This window comes from Cucurbita moschata, unplaced genomic scaffold (assembly GCF_002738365.1).
Source record: "Cucurbita moschata cultivar Rifu unplaced genomic scaffold, Cmos_1.0 Cmo_Scf00115, whole genome shotgun sequence".
NCBI classification, from domain to species: domain Eukaryota; kingdom Viridiplantae; phylum Streptophyta; class Magnoliopsida; order Cucurbitales; family Cucurbitaceae; genus Cucurbita; species Cucurbita moschata.
This window is the reverse complement of record NW_019268631.1, coordinates 33,724-61,416: the sequence shown is the minus strand read 5'-3', so window position 1 is coordinate 61,416 and position 27,693 is coordinate 33,724. Positions and strand designations below refer to the sequence as shown.

The 27,693-nt window shown below is 35.6% G+C and overlaps 1 protein-coding gene and 2 long non-coding RNA genes across 3 annotated transcripts; 1 reads left to right on the top strand and 2 right to left on the bottom strand.

Moving 5' to 3' along the window:
* Nucleotides 1-13,137: 13,137 nt before the first annotated feature.
* On the bottom strand, nt 13,138-15,608 carry LOC111439903 (thioredoxin-like 1-1, chloroplastic). Its single transcript, XM_023077363.1, has 4 exons — nt 15,072-15,608; nt 14,730-14,906; nt 14,486-14,650; nt 13,138-13,773 (listed from the first exon to the last, which is right to left on the bottom strand). Exons 1-4 carry the CDS (start codon nt 15,318-15,320, stop codon nt 13,477-13,479), a joined length of 888 nt encoding a protein of 295 aa, XP_022933131.1. The 5' UTR covers nt 15,321-15,608; the 3' UTR covers nt 13,138-13,476.
* On the top strand, nt 15,539-25,843 carry LOC111439905. The gene is made up of 3 exons (XR_002709883.1): nt 15,539-15,614; nt 22,151-22,164; nt 25,834-25,843. It is a non-coding gene; the product is annotated as an uncharacterized LOC111439905 (long non-coding RNA).
* Nucleotides 25,271-27,486, bottom strand: LOC111439904. Its single transcript, XR_002709882.1, has 3 exons — nt 27,374-27,486; nt 26,975-27,046; nt 25,271-25,465 (listed from the first exon to the last, which is right to left on the bottom strand). It is a non-coding gene; the product is annotated as an uncharacterized LOC111439904 (long non-coding RNA).
* Nucleotides 27,487-27,693: the final 207 nt, after the last annotated feature.

Here is a 27,693-nt window from a genome sequence, read left to right as displayed (position 1 = left end):
TCAACACTCCCATTAAAAAAACAGTTACAGAATATTATGAGTTTTTCAAAAAGATCAAAATATAATTAAAACTACATGGAAGAAGAGGACTCAATCTAAGGGCCTCTTTCTGCCGCCACACAGTTCTGCACGCTCTCGCCACACAGTTCTGCACACTCCCGCCACCGACACTGGTCTACTTTCCACCTGAAAAAATAGAAACATGGAATGAATATAAAAATACTCAGTAGGTAACCTACTTGTAGGCTCTTATCGGACTTAATCCTATTCACGGAATCTTAGGCTATGTGCTCGAAACTATCTCTAACCAAAATCTGCTGCAGTCTTAAGAGAAGATCCTATGGTTACTCCTTAGTATGAATTCTTTATACCCATTTACCTACTGAGCTCAAATTAGTGGATTCTTCCAAGTGGTGTCGGGCAACATCTACCTGTTCTTAAGATTAGTAACTACCTGCCACTATGCCTCGTTGAGCTAGGTCAGTAAACTACCTATCTTATACCTCTATCAGACTCAGATCAGTAAAACTACCTATCACTACGCCACTCGGGTTGGATCAGTGAAAAGGTCATGACTCATCCCACTAGGTACCACATCAGGGTGACACTAGAATACTCGTCCCTTAATGTGGTACTACACTACAACTCTATGGCTACTCATATCCTTTATGGGTGGCAACTATAAAACAAACCGTAGCTCATAGTCTATGAAATTTACAATTTACATTCTCTAGCACATAACAATTGGTTCAATGCACAATAAGGCATACAACATGCTCATCCTACCTCAACATATTAAGAAGCATAAAAAATTCAACTATCTATCAGAGTTCACAATATCATACATGTGGAAGCTATATGGCGGAAAACATAATTAAGTGGTAAACTATGCACATCATCTAAGTACAACCCTCATGAGGTTAGGTCAATCTAGGCTCCTATATATAATACTCAATCATTGCCTTCAATCCTAATTGACTTATTTCTTAAAAACTTGCTCCATGTGGCTACTTACATGGTTGTAGACTTCTCAAAATTATATCGGTCTTCAAATATGATCCACTTAACTAAAAAAAACTTCACGCAGTTGCTGAAAAATGCCAAATTTCTGGCAAGGTGCCGAAAATCTCTGGTTTCCAACTGAACCACGAGGCCATGCTCCCTCAATGCCCCTCAATGCTCCAAACACCCCAACTCTTTTGCCATTTGAGGATAGCAAAACTGATATGAACCAAGAGACATCAATCATACAATATACTTCAATGAATATGTGAAGAAAATATTGTTGAAAATATCAAAAGATATTTCAATTCATGCCACATTGAAGAAGAATGAAGTTTCATGTTATAAATTTTGGGTGGATTACAATTTAGAGTAATTTAGAGTTATTCTATTTCATTAATGTATTTTAAGATTTTTTTATTTACTTTTAGTTACAATTACATAATCGTTAATTATGGCCATTAAGTATGAATCAACTTTTGTAATGCCTTTAATATTTCATTTTGAGGCTATATAAAGCCATGAATGTTGTATTTGTACACAGACTTGAAAATATAGTAAAAGGAGCATTTGTGCTTTCTTTAGCCAATGGCTAAGTTTCTTTGCAATTCGATGTAGTTTAGGTTGTATGTAAAATCATTCAAGCTCGACATGATCAATCTTGCTTGTGGAGTGATTCGAATCTCAAACAAGTGTTCTTGCGTTGAGATATTTGATCAACAAGAATCATTCAAGCTAGACATGATCGATCTTGCTTGTGGAGTGATTCGAATCTCAAACAATGTTCTTGCCTTGAGATATTTGATCAACAAGGTAATCTGAATCTTACTCCCCTTGTAGTGATTTCTTATCTTATCATTTGGTATCAGAGCTTCAGGCTCAAGATTGGATATATGTTTCCTTTGCGTTTCTTCTCAATTTGATTTTTATTTATTTTTATCTTTTTAGTTTTTAATCGACCTAGAGTTCAAAATTCAATCTTTGCTCTATTTAAAATTTTGAGAGGTGAGAATAAGAGCTTCATTTGTGTAAATGAGTGTAAAAAGAGTGGCCTAAAATTCATTGAGTGTATACTCGTGAGAGAGTGTTGTGAGGTCCTTCATATTTCCATAACTTATTTTTTGCAGCAAAGTTTCACAAATAGATTCGAGGACGAATCCTCCTGAAGAAGTGGAGAATGATATGAACCAAGAGACATCAATCATACAGTATACTTCAATGAAGATGTGAAGAAAATATTGTTGAAATCATCAAAAGATATTTCAATTCATGCCACATTGAAGAAGAATGAAGTTTCCTATTATAAATTTGGGGTGGATTACAATTTAGAGTAATTTAGAGTAATTGTATTTCATTGATGTATTTTAAGACTTTTTATTTGCTTTTGGTTACAATTACATCATGGTTAATTATGGTCATTAAGCATGAATGTTATAACTCTTGGAATGCCTTTAATAGATTCATTTTGAGGCTATATAAAGCCATGTATGTTGTATCTGTAAGCATACTTTAAAATATAGTAAAAGAAGCATGTGTGCTTTCTTTAGCCAATGACTAAGTTTTTTTGCAATTCGATGTAGTTTAGGTTGCATGTAGAATCATTCAAGCTCGACATGATCAATCTTACTTGTGGAGTGATTCGAATCTCAAACAAGTGTTCTTGCGTTGAGATATTTGATCAACAAGAATCATTCAAGCTCGACATGATCGATCTTGCTTGTGGAGTGATTCGAATCTCAAACAATGTTCTTGCCTTAAGATATTCGATCAACAAGGTAATCCGAATCTTACTACCCTTGTAGTAAATCTCCAACATGTATGGATCCAACATCACATAAAACATCATCAACATATTTTCCAATAGTAAAAGAAACAAGAGTTTGTTGTGTTACCTGTACTTCCCCACGATCATTCAACCATTAAAACTTGTAGGGTCTTGGATGTGGTTGTGTCTTTAAATTAAGTCTTTTGACCAGAATGGAACTCACAACATTGGTGCAACTACCGCTATCAATGACAACACTACAAGGTACAGATTGAACAAGACACCGAGTTTGAAACAAGTTCTCTCGTTGGTCTAGGCCGTCCTCCTTAATGTGGGTGTTTAGAGCTCGTCGAGTAACCAAAGATATATGTGTAGGGTCCTCTTCACTAAACTCCTCACTCTCATTAGTTTCCTCATTTATGTCGTCATGTGCCTCTTCATTCGTAAAAATTTCGCCCTCCTTGATGGTCATAATTCGTGCATTTGGGCAATCTCTACTATAGTGTTCTACCCCTTGACATCTCCAACACTTTAAATCCCTATTTCGAACATACTTTTCTACTTTTTCTTTTTCTAGAACTCTCACCTTTCTCAAATTTAGCTTGAGGCTTCTCATTAATCTCTTGATTTCTATGTTTATCATCAATGTTCTTACTATTCTTTTTCCACGTAGAAGTAGAATTGGAAAAAGTTTTAGAAGAATACCGTCGAGACCTTTCATTGGATTTGCCTCTCGATCTTAATTGCAATGTGCAACAACTCCTCGATATCAGAATAAGGCTGTAAATCAGTCTTGTCCGCAATCTCTGTGTTTAACCCATTAACAAACCACACCATGAGAGCCTCCTTGTTCTCATCGAGATCAAGTCGATCCATCAATGTATCCATCTCCTTGTAATAATCCTCCACACATTTGCGTCCTTGTTTCAATGCTTGAAGCTTTTGCGCCATGTCCCGTTGAAAATATTGTGGAACAAAACGCTTCCTCATGGACTCTTTGAACTCATACCATGAATCAATTGGTGCTTCAAAATTTCTTCTCCTACTTGACATCAATTTATCCCACCAAATTTGAGCATACTGTTTGAATTGAGCAATGCATAACAGTACCTTCTTTTCATCACTAAAATTATGACAACTGAACACTGACTCCACCGTTTTCTCCCAATCAAGGTACTCCTCTGGCTCAGTTTTGCCATAAAACTTGGGAAGTTTTAATTTGATGCTCCCCAAGTTACGATCAATTCTATCATCATAAGGAATGTGTTGTTGTAAATTATGATACCTTCTTCCATCGTCTCTCCCTCGCATCAAGCCACGACCAACCACATGTGGATTATCCTCGTGGTGATCAGAATTGTCGCCCTCATATTTATCGGTTGAGGGCATAGGTAGTGGAATCCTCTGTCGAGCTTGATTTTGAATCTCCAATCTTCCTATTTGATCGTCAACTCTTCTATTCCTCGAATTAGTCTTTTCATGGTTCGTTGTTGTGCTTCTCTCAGTCGTGCATCAGTAATGTTAGGATTGTCATCTGGATTTTTCATGCTATAAAAGAAAGTTAAAAGAAAAAATAAAAAGGGACCTTACAAGCGCTCCCTCACGTGTATTCACTCGTAAATGTAGTTCACTCGTGTTTAGCACTCAACACTCGAATCAATGTATCACTCCCTTACAAACTCACCCGCACTCCCTTACAAACTCACCCTCACAATTGAGCAAAGACAAATCACACTTCAAAAAAATAAATTAGGATGTGAGACAAGCTATGTTACAGAGCAAGCTCTACAATTCAAAGTGAATAGACAGCACACTCAACACATAAACAAGGGTATTAAATGAGCAATCCGAAACGAATTAAAGAAAGAAAATGATTAAGGACTAATTTAGACATAGTAACATATGAGAGTTATATATAATAATCGAGGGGAAAAAAAGAGAGACATTTAACATCAATAAGCTTTCTTTTTTTTGGATGGTTTTTTTTTTCTTTACTTCTAGTTGGCAAAATCTAATCAATTTGCCAACAAGAAAATTGATTTAGAAGATCTGAAAGAAGAACAAAGTGTTGATAAGATCCAGATCTAACACTTTAAAGAACATAAGAAATGTATTTATTTTTTTTTTGTTATATATTTTTGTGATAGAATAGGAATATTCTACCCAAACTGAGAAAAAAAAATGATGAGAGAATTAAAAGAGATAAAGCACAATGAAACATATATCCGATCTTGAGCCTAAGGCTCTGATACCAAATGATATGTGGAAATCACTACAAGGAGAGTAAGATTCAGATTACCTTGTTGATCGAATATCTTAAAGCAAGAACATTGTTTGAGATTCAAATCACTCCATAAGCAAGATCGATCATGTCTAGTTTAAATGATTCTTGTTAATCAAATATCTCAATGCAAGAACATTTGTTTGAGATTCGAATCACTTCACAAGCAAGATTGATCATGTCGAGCTTAATGATTCTACATGCAACCTAAACTACTTAAAATTGCAAAGAAACTTAGCCATTGACTAAAGAAAGCACAAATGCTCATTTTTACTATATTTTCAAGTCTACTTACAAATACAATATATATAGCTTTATATCGTTTCAAAATGAAACTATTAAAGTCATTCCAAGAGTTGTAACATTCATATTCATAATTAACCATTATGTAATTGTAACCCAAAGTAAATAAAAATTCTTAAAATACATTAATGAAATACAATAACTCTAAATTACTCTCAATTGTAATCCACCCAAAATTTATAACAGGAAACTTCATTCTCATTCAATATAGCATGAATTGAAATATCTTTTGATGATTTCAACAATATTTTCTTCACATCTTCGTTGAAGTACATTGTATGATTGATGTCTCTTAGTTCATATCAAGAACACAAAGAGAGAGGACGAAGGAGAAGACAAACGGTCAATTTTTGTGTCTTTCCGACAAATGCAAACCAACAAGGATTGAGAACCCTCAGAGAACGTTACAACCAACAGTACCCTTGTAGTTTTAAGGAACCAACGACCATCAGACCCGTGTACATAGAGGGTAAGTCAGTCGTCCTTCATATGACTCGTTGCATCGCCTTTTACATCGCCGGGATTTGAGTTTTGAAAAGACTGAAACATAAACAAATTTTTGTTTGTAGGCACTTACGTAGTGTAAACCACCTGTAACAACAGTCCAGTGGTGTAAACCACCTGCAACCCATTTTGAACCCAATCCAGCAACCAACACATAAACTCGTAGCTTAGGCCCACTAAACCACCTTCGGCCCGACACCATACACAGCCCACGTGCAATCCACCTGCAACCCACCCTCCATTCGACCCAACCGCGTACAGTGAGCAACCTAGTAACCCACTTGGCAAAGTTCTAAATCACGGTTCATCTGACACGCGCCCAAAAATGTGACGCGCGTAAATAGAAGACTCGACCCGACCTGAAACAGCAACGCGTGCCTCAACCAGAAACACAACCCATACATGCATTAGCTCCCTCTACCGACACATGTCTCATCTGCAGACGTTAACTACCATCTGCCCAATCAACTTAGCTCAGCTCGGCTCATAAACGACTTATCTGACGGGTAAATTCCTACATTTTGGACCCTTGTGGATCTAAACTTGACCTTAATTAAGGCAACTAAGTTTAGTGTAACGCCCTATTTTTCAAGTTCAAGGTTAGAAAATTAAATCGCTAACGAAATTATATGGACGTTCTAATAGAAAACACTTCAATGGTACTTGGGAGCAACTTCAAGGAACGGAATTTGAACGTACTCGAGTTTAGAGAGAACAACGGCTAAGGCTAACCAAGTAAGTGGCTTTACTATAGGTCGATCGGAAGACTTGTCTTATGTATGACGACACGTGCTAGTGGCTCTTGCACGTGTCATTTATGCTTTATGTTATATGATGATGTGATGATGTTATACAATGATGAGATGGCGTTATATGATGATGTCATATAATGATGTGATTATGTAATATGATGACATGATAATGACGATGCATGATAACATGATGATTTAAGAAGCATGATAATGATATAACTTAATAGGATGATATCTCATATTAGGATGATGTGCATGTACTAAATGTCATGATGCATTATAACGAGGAGTTTTCTAAGACACAACCCTCAATGATGTAGTAATGATAAATGTATAAAAACCAATGTATGCATGCCACCTAAAGTAATAGTTGAATGATAGGTTGGATTGTGTCATAAGAATAATTTAAGATAAAAACTATAGGGACCTCATGCTTTCTATGTGTAAGTTTACATTGGCTTACTTCTCCATTTATGATGATGAGTACGGGCACATACATATGATGATGATCATCATGTTTTGCATGATATTTGAGGGTTTGCTAACCTCTAGACGTCCGCCTATAGAAAACTAGTCCGATTATGATGGATCTAGGGGGTGCGAACCGCTTGGGGACTCACGCTCGTACATGTGAGTCGTGTGTAGGGAAGTACTACACATCCAATTTTCGTCCGAACAGGAGGTCATCTCTATGATGGTTTTAACGATAAGGCCCTAAACATGAGTTGCATATGTTTACATTCTCTGACTCCAATAGTGGGATCACTTACTAAGTATTTCTTAAAATACTCAAGTTGTATGCTACTTCTATCTCATGTAAAGGCAAGAGGCTCATGTATGGCTGATCACGACTATTACACATGCATAGGATAGTGATATTTCATTTCTTAGACTTTAAGTTAGTATAAAGTGTTTTTACTTAATATTTTATTTGTTTTATTTATTATCTCAATGTTCTTTTAAAGACTTTTCGAAACATAAGTCTATGACAATATGTTAGGATGATGTTTTAAATGTTTACTTCCACACAAGAGAGTATTTTATGAAGATGGTAGCAACTTTAGGATAGCATAAATCTAGGATCATTACAAATAGTCATCGGAAAGAGACCGAAAAGTGGTCAAAAGTGGGCTGGAAAAGGAGAAAGAAAGGAGGAAATTGTAGAAAAGGAAAATGGGTAGAAGGAGAAGGAAAATAGGCTCAGACCAAACCTTAGGGTCGAAAGCGGTATCACCATCCAAACCTCAGCCTCGGAGGCCCAACCATCCAAACCTAAGCCTCCACCTTTTCGACCCGTTTCCAATGAAACAAATCCACACGGGTGGCCCAACAATCTAGCAGTCGAGTCCATCATTGCACGTGGCCCAGTCCAACAACAAGCTCAACCCACAAAGCCCACGAGCAGGCACAACCCACCACCATTTAGCCTCATCTATGCAGTCCGCTTCATTTCTCTAGCATTGACACGACCTAGACTTCCCTAGCTGCCCATGTAACATCCCCTATCTCTTTTCTACGGTCGGCTCGACTAGGTTTAGACAACTCTATTTGGTATTTTCAACCTTGTGTGGACTATTCGAGAGCCATTTTGAACATAATTGGAGGAATTTTAGGTTAATAAGGTAACGGTTTAACCAATTTAATATACTTAGAGCTATTTGGAATCAATTAGAAGAGTTAAATGAAGTTAGTTTCTGAATATGTTCTAATTATGATGTCATGAAATGTCATAGGTGGAATCGAACATATACAAGCAAGATCAGACAACTGTTGACTAAAAAACATTTAGTGACTTTAGCTTAGGTTAACATGTAAGTGAACTTATTGTTGGAACGTCTACGAATTAGGTTGGATGAATTGGATGAAGTATGAATATCACATAACCTCTAACCCTTTTATGTGTGATATTGATATGTGGAAATCAACCTAAGGGGAGTAAGATTCGGATTACCTTGTCGATCGAATATCTCAAGGTAAGAATATTGTTTGAGATTCGAATAACTCCACAAGCAAGATCGATCATGTCTAGCTTGAATGATTCTTGTTGATCAAATATCTCAAGGCAAGAATACTTGATTGAGTTTCGAATCACTCCACAAGCAAGATTGATCATGTCGAGCTTGAATGATTCTACATGCAACATATACTACATAGAATTGCAAAGAAACTTAGCCATTGGCTAAAGAAGAGTACAAGTACTTCTTTTACTATATTTTCCATACTTACAGATACAACATACATGGCTTTATATAGCCTTAAAACGAAACAATTCAAGGCATTCCAAGAGTTGTAACATTCATACTTAATGACCATAATTAACCATGATGTATTTGTAACCTAAAATAAATAAAAAGTCTTAAAATACATTAATCAAATACAATAATTCTAAATTACTCTAAATTGTAATCCACCCAAAATTTATAACATGAAACTTCATTCTTCTTCAATGTGGCATGAATTGAAATATCTTTTGATAATTTTAACAATATTTTCTTCACATCTTCATTGAAGCATATTGTATAATTGATGTCTCTTGGTTCATATCAGATATAGTTCTATGTGACGTGTTAATGTTTTTTTTGTGATGCATGCATTTCCTGGTATTTACTATGTTACGATATTGCTATATTGCACCATGTACGACAAACATATATGAGATATTTATGAATATGTAAGTACATCTCATTAGAAGTTCATGTCAAGAAATGTATGAAAAATATGGAAATTCATATCATGTCATGAAAAGTATATATATGAAGTTCATGTCAAGAAAAATATGGGAGTGTTAGATGTATCATGATCCATGTACCATGATTTTAAATGTGAGAGTTGTATGTCACGAGCATGGATTACTTTTGAAGTATGTTATGTAAGAATGTGTGCACCATAATATGATACATACTTCTTTCCTTCTGTTGGTTTCCAACAATGAGAGAATATGCTAGCTCATAGTTAGACCTATGGGTACGTATTCGAGTCTACCTAGTGGGTTGATGGGTGCATGTGTAACCATGCCTAGAGAAGTAGAGTACATCCAACCCTATTCGAAAAAGAAAATAAAGCCCAAAAAATATTCATTCTTGACCTAACATTTTTTTTTCAGGTAAAGACAAGGGTCTAATGTACGGATGACGACGTTAGTATAGGAGGTCATTAAATCAAGTTTAGTTAGCTTTCCGCACATAAGCCATAGTCTCTATGTTATGATAGACCAATGACTCCATGCATGCAGTAATTATTTTATTTCTCATCAAAATTATCAAATTTTAACTTTTGTCATTATAAATTTTCAAAATATTGATTGAAACTCGAATTTTTTTGTCGATTTTTGAAAATGACACGATTAGAGTTTTCACTCTAGGGTTTCGTAGCTCATTAATTCAATGCTATATGGTTTTTTCTTCTTAATATTTGCTTTAGTACTATTTCTTGCATATATAAAGAGTCTTGCACGATAATCTAGGTTTTCAAACCTGCTTAAAAACACGTCAAAGTTTTGCCAATTATAACCTGACGAAAAATATAGCAAAAATGGCCCCACAATGAAACTATTTCTTTGTTTTTACTTATCATATGTTTCAAAATCATCAAATTTTAATTTTCGTCACTATGACTTTTCAAAATATTGATCGGAACTCTCTTTTGTTGGTCTTTTTTTAAATGACTTGATTAGAGTTTTCTAGCTAGTTTTTTTTTCCCTTAATTTTTACTTTAATACTATTTTTCATAGGTATATATATACCTACTAGGAAATAGTACTAATGCAGAAATTATATATATATATATAAAAGGAGTCCACGACAAGAAATTATGTTTTCGAAACTGATAAGATAAGAAATCAATACAAGGGGAATAAGATTCGGATTACTTTGTTGATCGAATATCTCAAGGCAAGAACATTGTTTGAACATTGTTTGAGATTTGAATCACTCCAGAAGCAAGATCGATCATGTCTAGCTTCAATGATTCTTGTTGATCAAATATCTCAAGACAAGAACACTTGATTGAGATTCGAATCACTCCACAAGCAAGATTGATCATGTCGAGCTTGAATGATTCTACATGCAACCTAAACTACATAGAGTTGCAAATAAACTTAGCCATTGGCTAAAGAAAGCACAAATGCTCTTTTACTATATTTTTCAAGTCTACCTTACCAATACAACATACATGGCTTTATATAGCCTCAAAATGAAACTATTAAAGGCATTCCAAATGTTGACTTAATGGCCATAATTAGCCATTATGTAAATGTAACTAAAGTAAATAAAATGTCTTAAAATACAATAACTCAAAATTACTCTAAATGGTAACCCACCCAAAATTTATAACCATCAAACTTCATTCCTCTTTAATGTGACATGAATTGTAACCTCTTTTGATAATTTTGACAACATTTTCTTCACATCTTCATTGAAGTATATTGTATGAATGATGTCTCTTGGTTCATATCAAGAACTACTTCAAATTACGTCAATTTTCACAAATTGTAGCCTGACAAAAAATATCGCAAAAATGGCCCGAGAGTTTTTTTTGTGTGTGTGTGTGTGTGTTTTTACTTCTCATATATTTTAAAATATTTAAATTTTAACTTTCATCACCATAAATTTTTAGAATATTGACCGTACTCAGCTTTTTCATCAATTTTTGAAAATGACGAAATTATGATTTTCGCGCAAGGATTTTGCATTTCTAGGTCATTAACTCATGCTACAAGATTTTTTTCTTTCTTAATTTTTGCTTCAGTACTATTTCTTGAACGGAGCTCAATTTTTTCGTCGATTTTTGGAAATGACATGACTAGAGTTTTCGACTAGGGTTTTGCAATTTCATTGTACTCTTTCTTTTATATATATATATATAGAGTCTAACACCAGAAATCAGTGTTTCCGAAGTGCTTAAAATCACGCCAAAATCTCTCATTATAACCGTGGGTCGAGAGTGAAACTATTTTTTCAATTTTTATTTCTCATATGTTTTAAAATCATTATATTTGAACTTTCATAACTTTTCAAAATATTAATTGGAACTAAGCTTTTTGTCCATTTTTGGAAATGACGCTATTAGAGTTTTCGTACTATCATGTCATTAATTTTATGCTATAGGTTTTTTTTTCTTCTTAATTTAGAGTTTCAGACCTACTTAAAATCACGTCAAAGTTTCACTAATTGCAACCTGACGAAAGAATATTGCAAAAATGGCCCGAAAGTGAAACTACTTTTTCATGTTTTTACTTTTCATACATTTCAAAATCATCAAATTTTAACTTTCATCACCCTAACTTTTCAAAATATTAACCGGAACTCAGTTTTTCGTCAATTTTTGGAAATGACGCGATTAGAGTTTTCACACGGTCATGTCATTAATTTTATGCAATAGAGTTTTTTTTCTTCTTAATTTTTATTCCGTACTATTTCTGGTATATAAAAAGTTTCACTAATTTTAACATGATAAAAATATTGCAAAAATGGCCGTGAAACTACTTTTTAGTGTTTGTACTTCTCATACGTTTCAAAACATCAAATTTTAACTTTCATCACTATAACTTTTTGAAAAACGGACAGAACATTGTTTTCTCGTCGATTTTTAGAAACGACGTGATTAGGGTTTTTGTGCTTGGGTTTCGCATTGTCAGGTCGTTTATTCAATGCTACACTTTTTTTTTTCTTCTTAATTTTTGCTTGAGTACTGTATCTTTTATATATAGAAAGAGTCTAGCATGATAAATTAAGGTTTCAAAATTGCTTAAAATTACGTCAAAGTTTCACCAATTGTACACTATTTTTTTCATGTTTTAATTTTCAATATGTTTCAAAATCATCAAATTTTAAGTACCAAAGCTTTTCAAAATATTGACCGGAACTCAAAAGTACAATGCATCTAATCCTACTCGAAAAAGAAAATAGAGTCCAAGGAATATTTCATCCTATACTTAACATTTTTCCAATGGAAGACAAGGGTCTTTTTTTCAATTGAAGACAAGGGTCTAATGTACGGATGATGACTTGCTGAGGATGCCATGGAATTAAGTCTAGTTAGTTTTCCACACATAGGTCATATTGTCAATGTTAGGATAGATCAATGACATTTCAATTATTGAACTTTGATACAGGATCGCCTAATTTTATGTAAATAGCAATTACCATATGCACGTAGTAATAATTTTATTTTAAAAGAAAAAGTAGGACATATGTTTCCCTGGGTTTGGAGAATGTTGTCAACCACAAGGGTCCTAGGTCGAGGCGAACAATGATATGGCAAGTAGGTTTTCACACACTTTTTGAGACCTTTCCTTAAATCACTTCTAAATTGATGAGGAGCTGCCATGTCCTTCATATGCTTGCACGTTAGCAATAACGCAGTGTCTGCCAACGGGTCCTTGTTAGAAGCATATTATGTCCTGCCATAAAATCTCACAACGAGCCTAGATTGGAGTGAACTTGCAGGCATTTCCCTGTGATCTTAGAGCTCCTGCATATCTTTATAGTCACATGATTGTATGAGAATAAGAGATAACAATGCAAGGCATAGTTGATCCAACTGGAAATCTTAAACTTCATTACAACAAGATTCTTCATTGGACTGCCACCAATTTACTAATTACAGTCTTTCAGAAAACTTTTAAACTCAGAATCTTGCAGAGAAGCTTTATACAGCCATGTACAACAACAACAACAAGTGACTACATACAACCAATCACACAGCTAGCTGCTGATATTCTAAAGAATCAGCAGGCTGGGATCCAAGCCACTGAAAATGAAAACAAAAGGGAAAAAAAAAAAAAAGAACCAACTTCACCAGGTTTCGTTAATATACCCCGAACCTTTACAAAAAGCTCTTGTAGTACGGTTTCAATACGGGTATCAGCTTCATCCCACATAGGCATTCTCCTTGGAGACATGGCCACTCTTTAGGAAAGTTGAAGGTAGAGGAAGAGGCGGTTGCTCCGAGTCCGAACGTGATTTATCCAATTCTGATATTCCTAGCCCTCCCACAGTGGCAGGGATGGGCATGGGAACCTCTTCTGCTGGTTTAGGCGTGTAGTTGAATGAGAGTTCTCTGTTTGCAGCAAGTGCCACAAGATCTTTCTCCTCCAACCCTTGGGTCGGGCCAAGGCTGCATCGTTCCGTGTTGTGCTTGGCTAGCGCATCCTTGAATTTCTTAATCTGAGATAACACCAATTCTTTATCAAACAAGTGCATTAGCATCACAAGTTGTTAGGAACCCCAACTCTCCACAATGGTATGATATTGTCCATTTTGAGCATAAGCTCTCATGGCTTTGCTTTCGGCTCCCCAAAAGGACTCATACCAACGCTGTATTCCTTACTTCTAAACCCATGATCATTCCCTAAATTAGCCAATCAAACAAAGTACACTTAGAACCTCCCTTGAGGCCTATGGAGCCCTCAAAGAGCCTCCTCTTAATCGAGGCTCGACTCCTTCTCTGGAGTCCTCGAACAATGTAACACCCTTGTTCAACATTTGAGTCACTCTTGACTACACCTTCGAGACTCACAATTTCTTTGTTCGGCATTTGAGGATTCTATTGACATGACTAAGTTAAGGGCATGACTCTGATACCATGTTAGGAACCACGAACCTCCACAATGGTATGATATTGTCCACTTTGAGCATAAGCTCTCATGACTTTGCTTTCGACTCCCCCAAAAAGCCTCATACCAATGGAGATGTATTCGTTACTTATAAACCCATGATCATTCCCTAAATTAGCCAATGTCAGACTCCCTCCCAACAACCCTCAACAGAAGTTTGATACTCACGAGCCACCGAGGAAACCACAAAACAGCTCAATGAACATACACCAATCAAATATTATAATCTGATAACACTCTCAAACTATTTGAAGATGTCTTACCGTTGCATTAGTGCAGCTAAAACTACAAAGGCGGCCCTGCGCACCTCTGTAGAAGCGAAAGAAGGGCAGCACATGAACACCAAGGCTATAACACATGGATTTATGTTCTTCATAGTTCACTTGCAAAAATTGGATATCAGGATACATTTCAGCAAATTGGCACATCTGTATAGCATAAACAAACTTCAGAAGCAGGAAAACATGGAACATAGATTCTCCAAGACACTAAAGAATGAGGAAAGACCTTGGGGTGAAGAGCTTTGCAGCCACCACAACCAGGGGAGAAGAAAATAACAATAACAAGCTTATCCCCTGCACTTAAAAGAGAGTCCACAAAATCTTGTGCACCAGTCACATCTTTCATGTTAGGCTGCAACCCTTTATCCCACCATTTCTGAGCTTTTGGAACCCGAAACCCACTCTATTGAATAGCAACAAAAGGCTAACTAAACAAATTGCATAATAGTTCTGTTCATAATGACCCATATCACAATAATCAAAGAAAATAAACACAGAGAAGCTAAAGAAACAAAGAAAAAGAAACCCTAATATGAGGAGGAGGATGAAAATACAAAATTAGGGATACCGTCGAAGATCGTGTAGGAGAAACAGAGTTCCTGGAGATGTCCCTAGCTTCTGTAAACTCTATTATTTGGCTATTGGAGTCGCTGATCGAAAACGGCCGCAAGGTGGAGGGTAATTTGACAGAAAGGCGTTGGCAATTCAAGGGATAGGAAGAAGAATTGAGGGATTTAAGGGCGGAAATTGGTGGAGGAAGATGATTAGAAGAACGCAAAGAGGGGGCAAAAGAAATGTTGCTGACAGCGTCCGCCATTGAAATCAACGATGAATGTATTGAAATGGCAGCGATTGAAGAAAGTAGGAGGGATTAGGAGGTGGGAAATTGGGGGAAATTGGGGGAAATTTAAATGGATATATGGTAGGTGATAAGATGATTAAGAACGAGATAATCGGGGATGGAAATAGGGAGGTTGTGATGAAGTGGAGGAGGAGGAGGAGGAGGAGGAAAAGGGGAAGAGAGAAGTTTCTAGGCGAAGGAAAATGAACGGAAAATGGAGCGGTCAAGAAACAACATCGAAGATTTAGGGTTGTCAATGGATAACGCAACGTCCCATTGCTTTCGGGTTCTGTGGATATAACGGGAAACTGCAGACACGTGGTGGAACCACCACAGAGACCAGAAATGGATATCATTATCCAATTTCATCCTGGATAAACAAAAAAAAAAAAAAAATAAATAAATAAATAAAAAAATAATGATTCCTAAATACACAAATGTTTGGTATTTTTAGGAATCTAGCCTTCTTTCTTTCTTTTTCTTTTTCTTTTTCTTTTTTTTTTCTTTTTTGTTCCTCATGTCTCCAAAATAGAATGTTTGAAAATGAAATATCTGTGTTTAGTGTTACATAAAAGATGTTATCGAATTTGATATAAATAAAATATTTTCAATAATTATATTATATTATTTAATTTTTTATAATTAACGGTGGCAAGTAATTTATTTATTTAATAACTTTTTTGTTGAAATAAAATTAAATATAAATAAATTATTATTGAGTTATTATATTAAACAATTAAATAAATTTTAGACGTATAAGTTTTTAATTAAGGTATTAATTAAATAGTTTATTATTTCAATTATATACATTTTTAGAGTAGTGTGTATACATCAGTAGTTGATATAAAATAGTTAAGCAAATAAATAATTTATTATGTTAATGTATTTTCCATCAAAATGATTTAACAAATATAACCATGCTTATTTATATTAATTTATATACCTATAGAATAATTCAGTATATTAGCATTTAAAACATATTTTAAACTTTTGACTGAAAAAAGCGTATCGGGATTTTGAACCTTTTAAATGTAACGACTCGATTTCCTATTAAAAATAAAGTTATCATTGCATGCATGATATGTCTATTGCGTGTGAAATAATTTGCTTAAAATATTTTACAATTGATGTTGTGGACTTACACATTTATAATAAAGTCATTAAAACAATTTAGCGAAAAGCAAATATTTTACAATTGATGTTGTGGACCTACACATTTATAATAAAGTCATTAAAACAATTTAGCGAAAAAGAAGCCAAATGTATTTAAATAAAATAAAGGAAAATAAAGTATTGCCCAAAGTAATCTAAGGGTCATACAAACAACATGAATGGATGTCATTCATGCAAGGTACCTTAACTCTAACTAAAAATAAGAGTAACACCTAGCTTTGAGTATTTTAAAAAAACTTAGTAAGTAATCCCATTGTTGAGATCAGAAATGCATACACAAGCAATGGTGGGACTTATTCTTTTAAAAATATCATTACAAGACTTTGGAATTCGCTTTCCAATTTAGGTAGGGTTGGAAGTGCGGTACTTCCTCACACACGGGCCACGCACATGCCCATGGACCCACCAAGTGAGCTGTATATGTACCCCTAAGTCTGATTGGTCGAGCTAGCGCACGCTAGCATTGTGGACACCAAGGACACTAAAGGCCTACATGATATCATGACAAAGATAAATATTGTAAGGTACACGTCTTTACTAATGCAGAAGTATCCTAATGCACATAACACATATAAATGTATGAGATCTCCATAGCTTAAAAATCATGGTATATGTTTAAGATACAAATTGTACCTCCTTTCATTCATGATATAACATGAATACAGATAATACATACATTATACTTATCACATCTTCCATAATTAGCATACATAAGTTCGAGGGTTGTGCATCATTTGTCATTGATAATATAATATAACTCCATATTATGGCATGAACGTAGGGTTTAGGGTTTAGCATAACTTACAACATGGCACAACATAACATGACACAGCATAACATGACATAGTCTAACATAATAGAGCTCTACAACATAGCATCACATAGCGTAAATGTAAGATAGTACACGTCATACAATGATAAAATATGTTACATGTAGAACCACAGTGCATGTGTCGTTCATATAACAATCAAATCATCCAACCAAACCAAGAGTAACTTAACTCAGAGTCACTAATTTATCCTTGGAGATAGTCCGGATCTGTCACTTGAAATTGAAGTCAACTTATATGAGTTCACAACACTGGATTAGAATATGTTTGAGTGATTTAGTCTACCTAATCTTCATAATTAAACCTCTAATTTAGCATATAACATTTTAAATTGGCCAAACAGTGTCATACTTATCTTAAATGCCTCTATAAATGCCAAAATCGACTCTAATAGGGTCATAAAGGATAGGAAAGGAGTCTAAAATAGTGGAATGGGTTAAAAATGGCTAATTGAATAGACTAAGTTGTTAGGGTTGCCAAGAAGCCGAGCCAAGTCGTCGATGAGAAGAGGCATGGATCTCAACTCTGGTCGGGCATGCGGGTTTGGGCACAAGTCACGCAATTTAGATGAGAGGTTTGGCTCTGAAAATAGATGGGTTGACAGCTATTGGATTTTATTTAAGCCAATGGCAAGTTTGGCTCCAAACATGTGGTCTAGACGCTACTTCTAAATTTCAGGTTCTGTTTCTACTTCTAAATCACTACAAGTGGAGTAAGATTCGGATTACCTTGTTGATCGAATATCTCAAGGCAAGAATATTGTTTGAGATTCGAATCACTCCACAAGCAAGATCGATCATGTCTAGCTTGAATGATTCTTGTTGATCAAATATCTCAAGGCAAGAACACTTGATTGAGATTCGAATCACTCCACAAGCAAGATTGATCATATAGAGCTTGAATGATTCTACATGCAACCTAAACTACATAGAATTGCAAAGAAACTTAACAATTGGCTAAAGAAAAGCAGAAAGGCTTCTTTTACTATATTTTCCAATTTTCCTTACAAATACAACATACATTATTTTATATAGCTTCAAAATGAAACTACTAAAGCATTCCAAGAGTTGTAACATTCATACTTAATGGTCATAATTAACCATTATGTAATTATAACCTAAAGTAAATTAAAAGTCTTAAATTACATTAATGAAATACAATAACTCTAAATTACTTTAAATTGTAATCCACCCAAAATTTAAAGCATGAAACTTCATTCTTCTTTAATGTGGCATGAATTGAAATATCTTTTGATATTTTCAACAATATTTTCTTCACATCTTCATTGAAGCATATTGTATGATTGATGTCTCTTGGTTCATATCACTTCGACATGTTCTTCCGTTTGGGCAACCAAGCCCATCGAGTTATCCCTACGCTCGAAGCCACCAGCATTTTTGGCCTTGTCTTATAGGGTCTCGACCCTAGTCAGTAATTCGCAGACAGCATTGTGTAACGACCTAGATCCACCGCTAGCAGATATTGTCCTCTTTGGGCTTTCCCTTTCGGGCTTCCCCTTAAGGCTTTAAAACGTGTCTGCTAGGGGAAGGTTTCCACTCTTATAAATGGTGGTTTGTTCTCCTCCCCAACTAATGTGGGACATCACAATCTGATAAGAATCACGGTATTCCAACTGGACCTATTACATGATCCAAGGTGAAGAAGATTCAATAAACATTCATTCTTCATATACAAAATTGGATCGGCTCGATTCAACCATCATTTGTAGGATTAGAAGTTGATACGGTTGAAGTTGGAAAACTTTAAAATGTCAACAACAGGGTTTGAACCTACACGAAGTTTATTTCTTAAGCCACTCAAACATATCAATATTTGTTGAAAGATTTATTGTTTTTTTATTTTCATTTTGCAATGGTCAAATGGTCAAAATTGACTTCGTCTTTTATGGAGATTAAAGGGGATCGGGATTGAATCCCGGCCACAAACGTCTTTTGTCAAGAGACTATAAATACCCACAATATGTTATGTAAAAATCAGATTCGTGGATGAATGTAATTCAAATCTCAAATTGAGACGTTTTCCTTAGAAATCCGAGCATCATATTTGCCATTTCTAAGTTTCAAGCAATTCTTGTGGTAGAATTGCACCCGAGTCATTCAATCAAGCCTTGATCAAGTTCGATTGTGGAGTGACTCAATTTAGAACAAGGTTTTCAAATCTTGCTTCTAGATCTTCGATCATAAGAGGTAATCTATAGCCTTATCTCTTGGTTGATCCAAATTTCGTATAAGGAGGTGTTAATTACTTTGATTCAAGGGTTCTTGTTTCAACAAAAGCTTGGATCGTTGGGCTGAGGATTAGGGTTGTCTTATCAGTTTGGTATCAGAGCCTAGGTTTACATCTTTGTGGCCGACTCTAGAATTGATTTTATCTTTCTTTTCTTTAAATTTGTCCATTTATTTTCTTGCTGTCATTTCCGCCATTATTCATTAACTTTTCACTTTGTTCTCATTTTCTTTCTAAAGATCACGTTGAGATCTTGAAAAAAAAAAAACAAAATCTTATCATATTTGTTCTTACGATTGTGATTATAAACGATATTTATCATTTTTTTTAGATCATTTGCATGTTTATTTGAAGATCAAATAAACTTCGATTCACATCTTTTTCTTAATCCATATAGATCTAGAACCGTTATGTTTGATATATTTTTTTTCTCATAATCCACGCTTGAAGATAACTTCTAAATTTCCCGAATTCTGTAAAAAGGAGAGTTAGATCGTTCTTAAAATCTTCGTGTCCCTTATTTGTTTGTTCACATCTTGTTTTATTTTGTTGTTATTTCATAATTAACTTATCTTGATTGCCTTGAATAGCTTGCTACTATTAGAATTTCTTTACCGATATATTAACCTACCTTGATCATAATTTAGTCACTTTCCCAAGCAGCCTACCTTTGTGTATATAAACACGAGTGTCCCTAAGTGTAAAATTAGTGAGTTGAGTGTGTGAGGTCTTAAACATATTCCACTACTGTTTGTATAATCATGAACCAAGACGAAGGAAATGGAGGGGAGATCAATGAAGCTAGGTGGAGAGAAGCACAGGTCGGAACAATTACTCGTTTGAAATAGCCTTAGGTAATCTTCAAGGGAGGGAAGTACTCTTGAATGAAGGAGTTGAAAATGAAGAAGATGACAATGTCACGTAATCTTCAAGGGAGGGAAGTACTCTTGAATGAAGGAGTTGAAAATGAAGAAGATGACAATGTCACCCTTTTAGGGGGACGTAATCTTCAAGGGAGGGAAGTACTCTTGAATGAAGGAGTTGAAAATGAAGAAGATGACAATGTCACCCTTTTAGGGGGACGTAATCTTCAAGGGAGGGAAGTACTCTTGAATGAAGGAGTTGAAAATGAAGAAATGAAGAAGATGACAATGTCACCCTTTTAGGGGGACATAGTCCTAGAGAGGGAGTGATAAGAATCATGGTGTTCCAAATATTCCAACTGGACCTATTACACGATCCAAGGCGAAGAAGATTCAACAAACATTAAAATGTTTTAAGGTTTGAACCTACACAAGTGAAGCTTAATAGATTTCAAGTTTATTTCTTTAACCACTCAAACATATCAACATTTGTTGAAAGATTTTATTGTTTTTTTGTTTTCATTTTTGCAATGGTCAATTGGTCAAAATTGACTTCGTCATTTGTGGAGATTAAAGGGGATCGGGATTGAATCTCGTTCACAAACGTCTTTTGTCGGGAGACTATAAATACCCACAATATGTTATGTAAAATTCAGATTCGTGGATGAATGTAATTCATATCTCAAATTGAGACGTTTTCCTTAGAAATCCGAGCATCATATTTGCCATTTCTAAGTTTCAAGCAATTCTTGTGGTAGAATTGCACCCGAGCCATTCAATCAAGCCTTGATCAAGTTAGATTGTGGAGTGACTCAATTTAGAACGAGGTTTCTAGAGCTTTTAGATCTTCGATCGTAAGAGATAATCTAATTCTAGCTTTATCTCTTGGTTGATTCAAATTTGGTTCTTGCTTCGACAAAAGCTTGGATCGTTGGGCTGAGGATTAGGGTTGCCCTATCAATTTGGTATCAGAGTCTAGGCTTACATCTTTGTGGCCGACTCTAGAATTGATTTTATCCTTCATTTCTTCTCTTGTTTATCTTTTCTTTAAATTTGTCCATTTATTTTCTTGCTGTCATTTCCGCCATTATTCATCAACTTTTCACTTTGTTCTCATTTTCTTCCTAAAGATCATGTTGAGATCTTAAAAAAAAAAAAAAATCTTATCATATTTGATCTTACGATTGTGATTATAAACGATATTTATCATTTTTTTTAGATCATTTGCATGTTTATTTGAAGATCAAATAAACTTCGATTCACGTCTTTTTCTTCATCCATCTAAATCTAGAATCGTTGTGTTTGATATATATATATATATATATTTTTCTCATAATCTATGCTTGAAGATAACTTCTAAATTTCCTGAATTCTGTAAAAAGGAGAGTTAGATTGTTCTTAAAATCTTCGCGTCCTTTTTTTTTGGAATTTTTTTTCAGTGTGCAATTATATCCAAAAATATCTTCGTGTTCCTTATTTTTTTTTGTTCACGTCTTGTTTTATTTTGTTGTTATTTCATAATTAACTTATCTTGATTGCCTTGAATAGCTTGCTACTATCAGAATTGCTTTACCTGTAACGACTCGACATTTTCTACTTAATTTAAAGTCGCTACTGTATACATACCATAAACATTGAATGCGGAAGACTTCATTTAAATTCCATAAAACATAACCTTTAACTTAAAACACAGCCATGGACTTGCGTGTTTCGAAAACATCTTTAAAACGACACAACAAAAGACTCGAAATAAAATAAATAAGCGTTTAAGTTTAAAACATCATATTCTATCCTAAGTCTAAGAAAATAAATGTCACTATCCTATGCATATGTCATGATCTTGAGTTGCGATGTCGTCATCAGCCGTACAGGAATGCCTTGCCTTAATCTGAAAAATGTAGTAGCACATGGCTTGAGTATTTAAAGAAATACTCAGTAAGTGACCTCACTATTGGGGTTAAATGCAACAATCACATGAAATAAAATGATAGGACCTATCTTTCGTTTCGTTTCATTTCGTTTCGTTTTTCTACGGTGTAATCCTAACAGGTAATCGTGGATGTGTACCATATACTCTACACGCAGCCCATACGTGCGAGTATGGGCTCACCAGCTAGTTCGCACACCGCTGGGCCACTGTCCCTAGCCGGTGGGCATGCTCTGGGGCCCACCGGGACCCGTTAAAACTAAAACCGTCACGGCAGCGCTATGCAGGGCGTAACGATCGTTGTCCTGTCATTTGGATGTACGCGTCCGTACCCTTGTGATGGGATAGGGGTATCCCCCCAAATGCATGATCACACAATATGCATGAGGTCCCACTAGTCCTATAGTCATCATTTAATGAACATAACCCCGTGTCATGTTTTCATGCTTACATGTCATTCTCATTCTCATTTCGTTACATATCATACATATTCCTAGAGGGGTTATGTATCATGCAATTTACCGTATTTCATGTCATACAATTCATTCAGTTACATTCCAATACTCATACAACAAGCCATAATCGTACAAGGCCACACATCGTCACATGCATTCGTATCACATCAACTAAGCAGCATAAATAACATACATTCACGTTCACATGATTTTGTACTTAAGCACAATAATCTAGCATACAATGTATCATATCATAACCAAGTCATAACGTAAACACTTCATAGTTATATCGTTCTCTAACTTACCAGGGCCTTAACGTTCTTATACCTATCATAGACATATCATTACGTGATGTACCTTAGTCATATCGTCACAAGAACGTACCCTAACGCTATCGTTCTATCAATCTATCACAAACCTATCCCTTTCTACCCATAACCTAACCGTATTATTTCATCAATCTCTCCTATCCATAGCACTCTGGTATGTAATCTAACTCTAACGTTTCATGAACGTATCTTACTCCTATCGTTACATTTCGTTTTGTGCATCCTTCTCGTACCCTATCTCAAACATATTGATATGAACCAAGAGACATCAATCATACAATATGCTTCAATGAAGATGTGAAGAAAAGGTTGTCAAAATTATCAAAAGATGTTTCAATTCATGCTACATTGAAGAAGAATAAAGTTTGATTGTTGTAAATTTTGGGTGGGTTATAATTTAGAGTTATTGTGTTTTAAGACTTTTTATTTAATTTCGGTTACATTTACATAATGGCTAATTATGGCCATAAAGTGTGAATGTTACAACTTTTGGAATGCCTTTAATAGTTTCATTTTGAGGCTATATAAAGCCATCTATGTTGTATTTGTAATCGGACTTGGAAAATATATCAAAAGAAGCATTTGTGCTTTTCTTTAGCCAATGGCTAAGTTTCTTTGCAATTCTATGTAGTTTAGATTGCATGTAGAATCATTCAAGCTCGACATGATCAATCTTGCTTGTGGAGTGATTCGAATCTCAAACAAGTGTTCTTGTCTTGAGATATTTGATCAACAAGAATCATTGAAGCTAGACATGATCGATCTTGCTTCTGGAGTGATTCGAATCTCAAACAAAATGTTCTTGTCTTGAGATATTCGATCAACAAGGTAATCCGAATCTTATTCCCCTTGTATTGATTCCTTATCTTATCACATATCCTTGAGCACATCGTACCATAATTATTATCATACAAACCACATATTATAACATAACATAACATATAGGAAGCATATCGATCCACAGACAATTCACACATATCCATATATATGACACGTACAGAACCACTGGGCACGTGTCAACATCAAATATAACCATGCCAATAGTAAGGTCACTTACCTGGCTAGCTTACGTCGTTTGTCACAAATATATCTTTAATGAAAGTTCGATTTCGTCCTTTGAAATCCGAGTCAACCTATATGAGTTTATAACATCAGTTTCAAGTTTGAATTCTATAAAATTATTTCTCTAATTTAGATTGGCCATCGTACAATTCTGATATTTCGTGTTAGACAAAATTTAAAGGAGCTCACTCTGATATTTCCTGTTAAATCCTGTTCAACAAATCTTTCCTCTTCTTCTGTAATTATTTTTAAGAAGGTATTATTCAATTTCGTTAATCTATTCCTACTTCCAAATCTTCTCTTTTTATTTTTATTATTATTTTTCAACAGTGTTATGTATTTCTATCTCTATCTCTATCTCATTTTTTTCTTATTTCCTTTGTCTTCTTTCTGATTTATTTAACAATTATATTCATATAAAATTACAACCTAAATCATTGCAACAATTCAGTAGATCTAAATCATTGCAACAATTTAGTAGATCTAAAATATAATTGGTTTTGATTTCCTAAACTCATACAAATCCTTTTCATTTAATCTCTAATTCAAAACTAAATAATTGTAACCAAATTAATATTATTTAATAAAATAAAAGGAAGATTTAACATATTGACCTCTTCAAATTACATATCTCCTTTGATGGAGCTAGTTTGCTTAAACCTTTTGTTTTCTATTTCTATTTGTTTTTGTAGGAAGGAAGAATTATGGGTAAATCTGCAGTTTATTTTTACAGAAAAGAGATTAGTGATTTGTAGGGGGGGAGTGGTGAGAGATTGAAGGAAGGAGAAGGCATCCGTTACCAAATGTTTTTCTTCTTTTAGTTTTTATTTATTTATTTATTATTTTATTATTTTAACTATCTTTTTATAATTATTTTTATTTCTTTATTTATTTTTGGGCTATTACATTACCGATATGTAACGACCCAAAAATTTTGAAGGTCTCGAGCCACGGATCATTACTCAAGAATGTCGAAATAAGAAAATGCATAAAATTTAAAACATTTAAACACGTGCATGTAATTTAAAATTTAATTAATGTAGTAATGAAAATTTTGTTTTTATAAAGAAAAGAGAAAAGACCACTAAGATACAACATCTTTCGGACAACTATTTAAAATACATGAAAGGTTGGATTTAAAGGTAGGTACAAAGAAACTCGACTTAAATGTGTTGGAACTCTCTATAGCCAACAGCCCCGTGTGCCTTCGCCTCGACCGCTACATCAATTTCCACCTGAAAAGAAAGTTGGAGTAGCAGGGATGAGTATATAAAATATACTCAGTAAGCAGCTTGCTGGTAGTTCATATTTCGTTATTAAGTCTTATTAATCTTGTTCCCATGTTCGGTATCTTATTCTCTCACCGGGATTCATTCTCCCGTATAGGCTTCTTCCTAGGTTACAGCCTAAGATTTCTCATTCCACTCTCTTGGTTCACGGTCCTATCTGGACCTCCAGCCCTCGGAATATTCTTAGGTCCTCTAGGTCTTCTAGTTAGTCGCTTTTGCTAGCCACTCTGATCACTGTCATCATATCTCCAGCACTCGAGGCGCGACCTCAGTGTTCAGGGTTCATGCATTCTAAGACTCGACCAACTCTCAAGTGTACCACTGTAGACCTCTACCACTCGTGACAGGTTCACTTAAAGGAAACTAACTGGCAAACTTCCTATAAGTCCCTACAAGGTACCATCAACAATAAAATGGCCAATTCTATAGTTACGCGGACTCCTGACGATCGAGTCAGGTTTACGATTAGAGGTTAGTTGGCGAACCCCTAATCGTCCCCGAATAACTGCTAATATCCTATGCATGAACAGTAATCCTCGACCAACTCTAATGTACCAACGTGGACCCCTGTCTCGACAGGTTCACTTAAAGGAAACTAATTGGCAAACTTCCTATAAGTCCCCACAAGGTACCATCAACAATCAAATGGCCAATTCTATGGTTACGCAGACCCCTGACAATCGAGTCAGGTTTATGGTTAGGGGTTAGTTGGCGAACCCCTAATCGTCCCCGGATAACTGCTAATATCATATACATGAACAGTAATCCTTGACCAACTCTAATGTACCAACGTGGACCCCTGTCTCTCGTGACAGATTCACTTAAAGGAAACTAACTGGCAAACTTCCTATAAGTCCCCACAAGGTACCATCAACCATCAAATGGCCAGTTCTATGGTTACGCGGACCCCTGACAATCGAGTCAGGTTTACGGTTAGGGGTTAGTTGGCGAACCCCTAATCGTCCCCGGATAACCACTAATATCATATACATGAACAGTCCTCGACCAACTCTAATGTACCAACGTGGACCCCTGTCTCTCGTGACAGGTTCACTTAAAGAAAACTAACTGGTAAACTTCCTATAAGTCCCCACAAGGTACCATCAACAATCAAATGGCCAGTTCTATGGTTACGATGACCCCTGACAATCGAGCAGGTTTACGGTTAGGGGTTAGTTGGCGAACCCCTAAACGTCCCCGGGTAACCGCTAATACTGTAACATATGTGACAGAGGCATAATATAATGATCTAATCATGGAAAGCTAATCATGAATCTCAGTTCATAAGGTAGTGCATATGCGTTTCGATAACGTTTCAGCAAACATACATAACCCCAATCAAGATGTGTCATCTCATCTCATTCTATGCTCAAACTTCTAAAACATACTTCTTATATCATACTTTCATGCATACTATGAGCATAGTTAGATTCAAGGTTCCGAGGTCCCACCTACCTGAAAAGCGTGTCACTTTATGTTCGAATTTGCGTCTTTAGTCCAAAATTTGCCAAACTCCTCGGATAATTCCTACATTGGTGCAAAAATGGAGAATACCCTGAGAACGACGTCAAGATCAGAGTTAAAGTGCGTGAGTTAAATCAAAAGGGCCAAACCGTCCCAATTAAGTCGGGTCCGGTCGGCTGGACCTCTACTTGGGTCGGGCTGGCTACTCCCTGGTTTGCGCACCCGTGGTGGGCAAGGCAGAACGCACGCGCCTGCATTGGCCGCACGTAGGCCCGCGCTGGGCCATACGAGGTGGACGCCCTTGCTGGACCACGCGAGGCAGTGAGGCAAGCGCCCACGCAAGACATGGAACCATCGTTTTCCCCCGACCCCTCTTTCTCTTTCACTCACCTCTGCATGCTCGTCGTCGCCTCATCCTCTGATTTGCTTCCGATGCCCACGATCCTCCTCAAATCTCATAGATCGTCCTCTCGCAAACACATAAGACCTGAAATCGGGTCAATCCCCTGAAGGTTAGGGGATGAATCTAACGGTAGAAGCTCTAAAAAAAACCCATGAACGTATCTTGGCATTCTTCCTTCGTTCGACTTCCCTCCTTGATTTGTATCCATCCGAAGTCGACCGCCGAACACCCGTGGATCTAAAGATCAAGTGTCTCGGGCGAGCGTGGGTTGGGTTTCAGTCTCCTACCTCCAGCAGTGCCTTCTCCT

Excerpts from the sequence above, each read along its gene's own strand:
- LOC111439903 (XM_023077363.1), bottom strand. The coding sequence starts at position 15,320 with ATGGCGGACGCTGTCAGCAACATTTCTTTTGCCCCCTCTTTGCGTTCT. Across the intron at positions 14,651-14,729 it reads GCAAAGCTCTTCACCCCAAG|ATGTGCCAATTTGCTGAAAT; the intron begins GTCTTTCCTCAT and ends TATGCTATACAG. Across the intron at positions 13,774-14,485 it reads TTAGCTGCACTAATGCAACG|ATTAAGAAATTCAAGGATGC; the intron begins GTAAGACATCTT and ends GTGTTATCTCAG.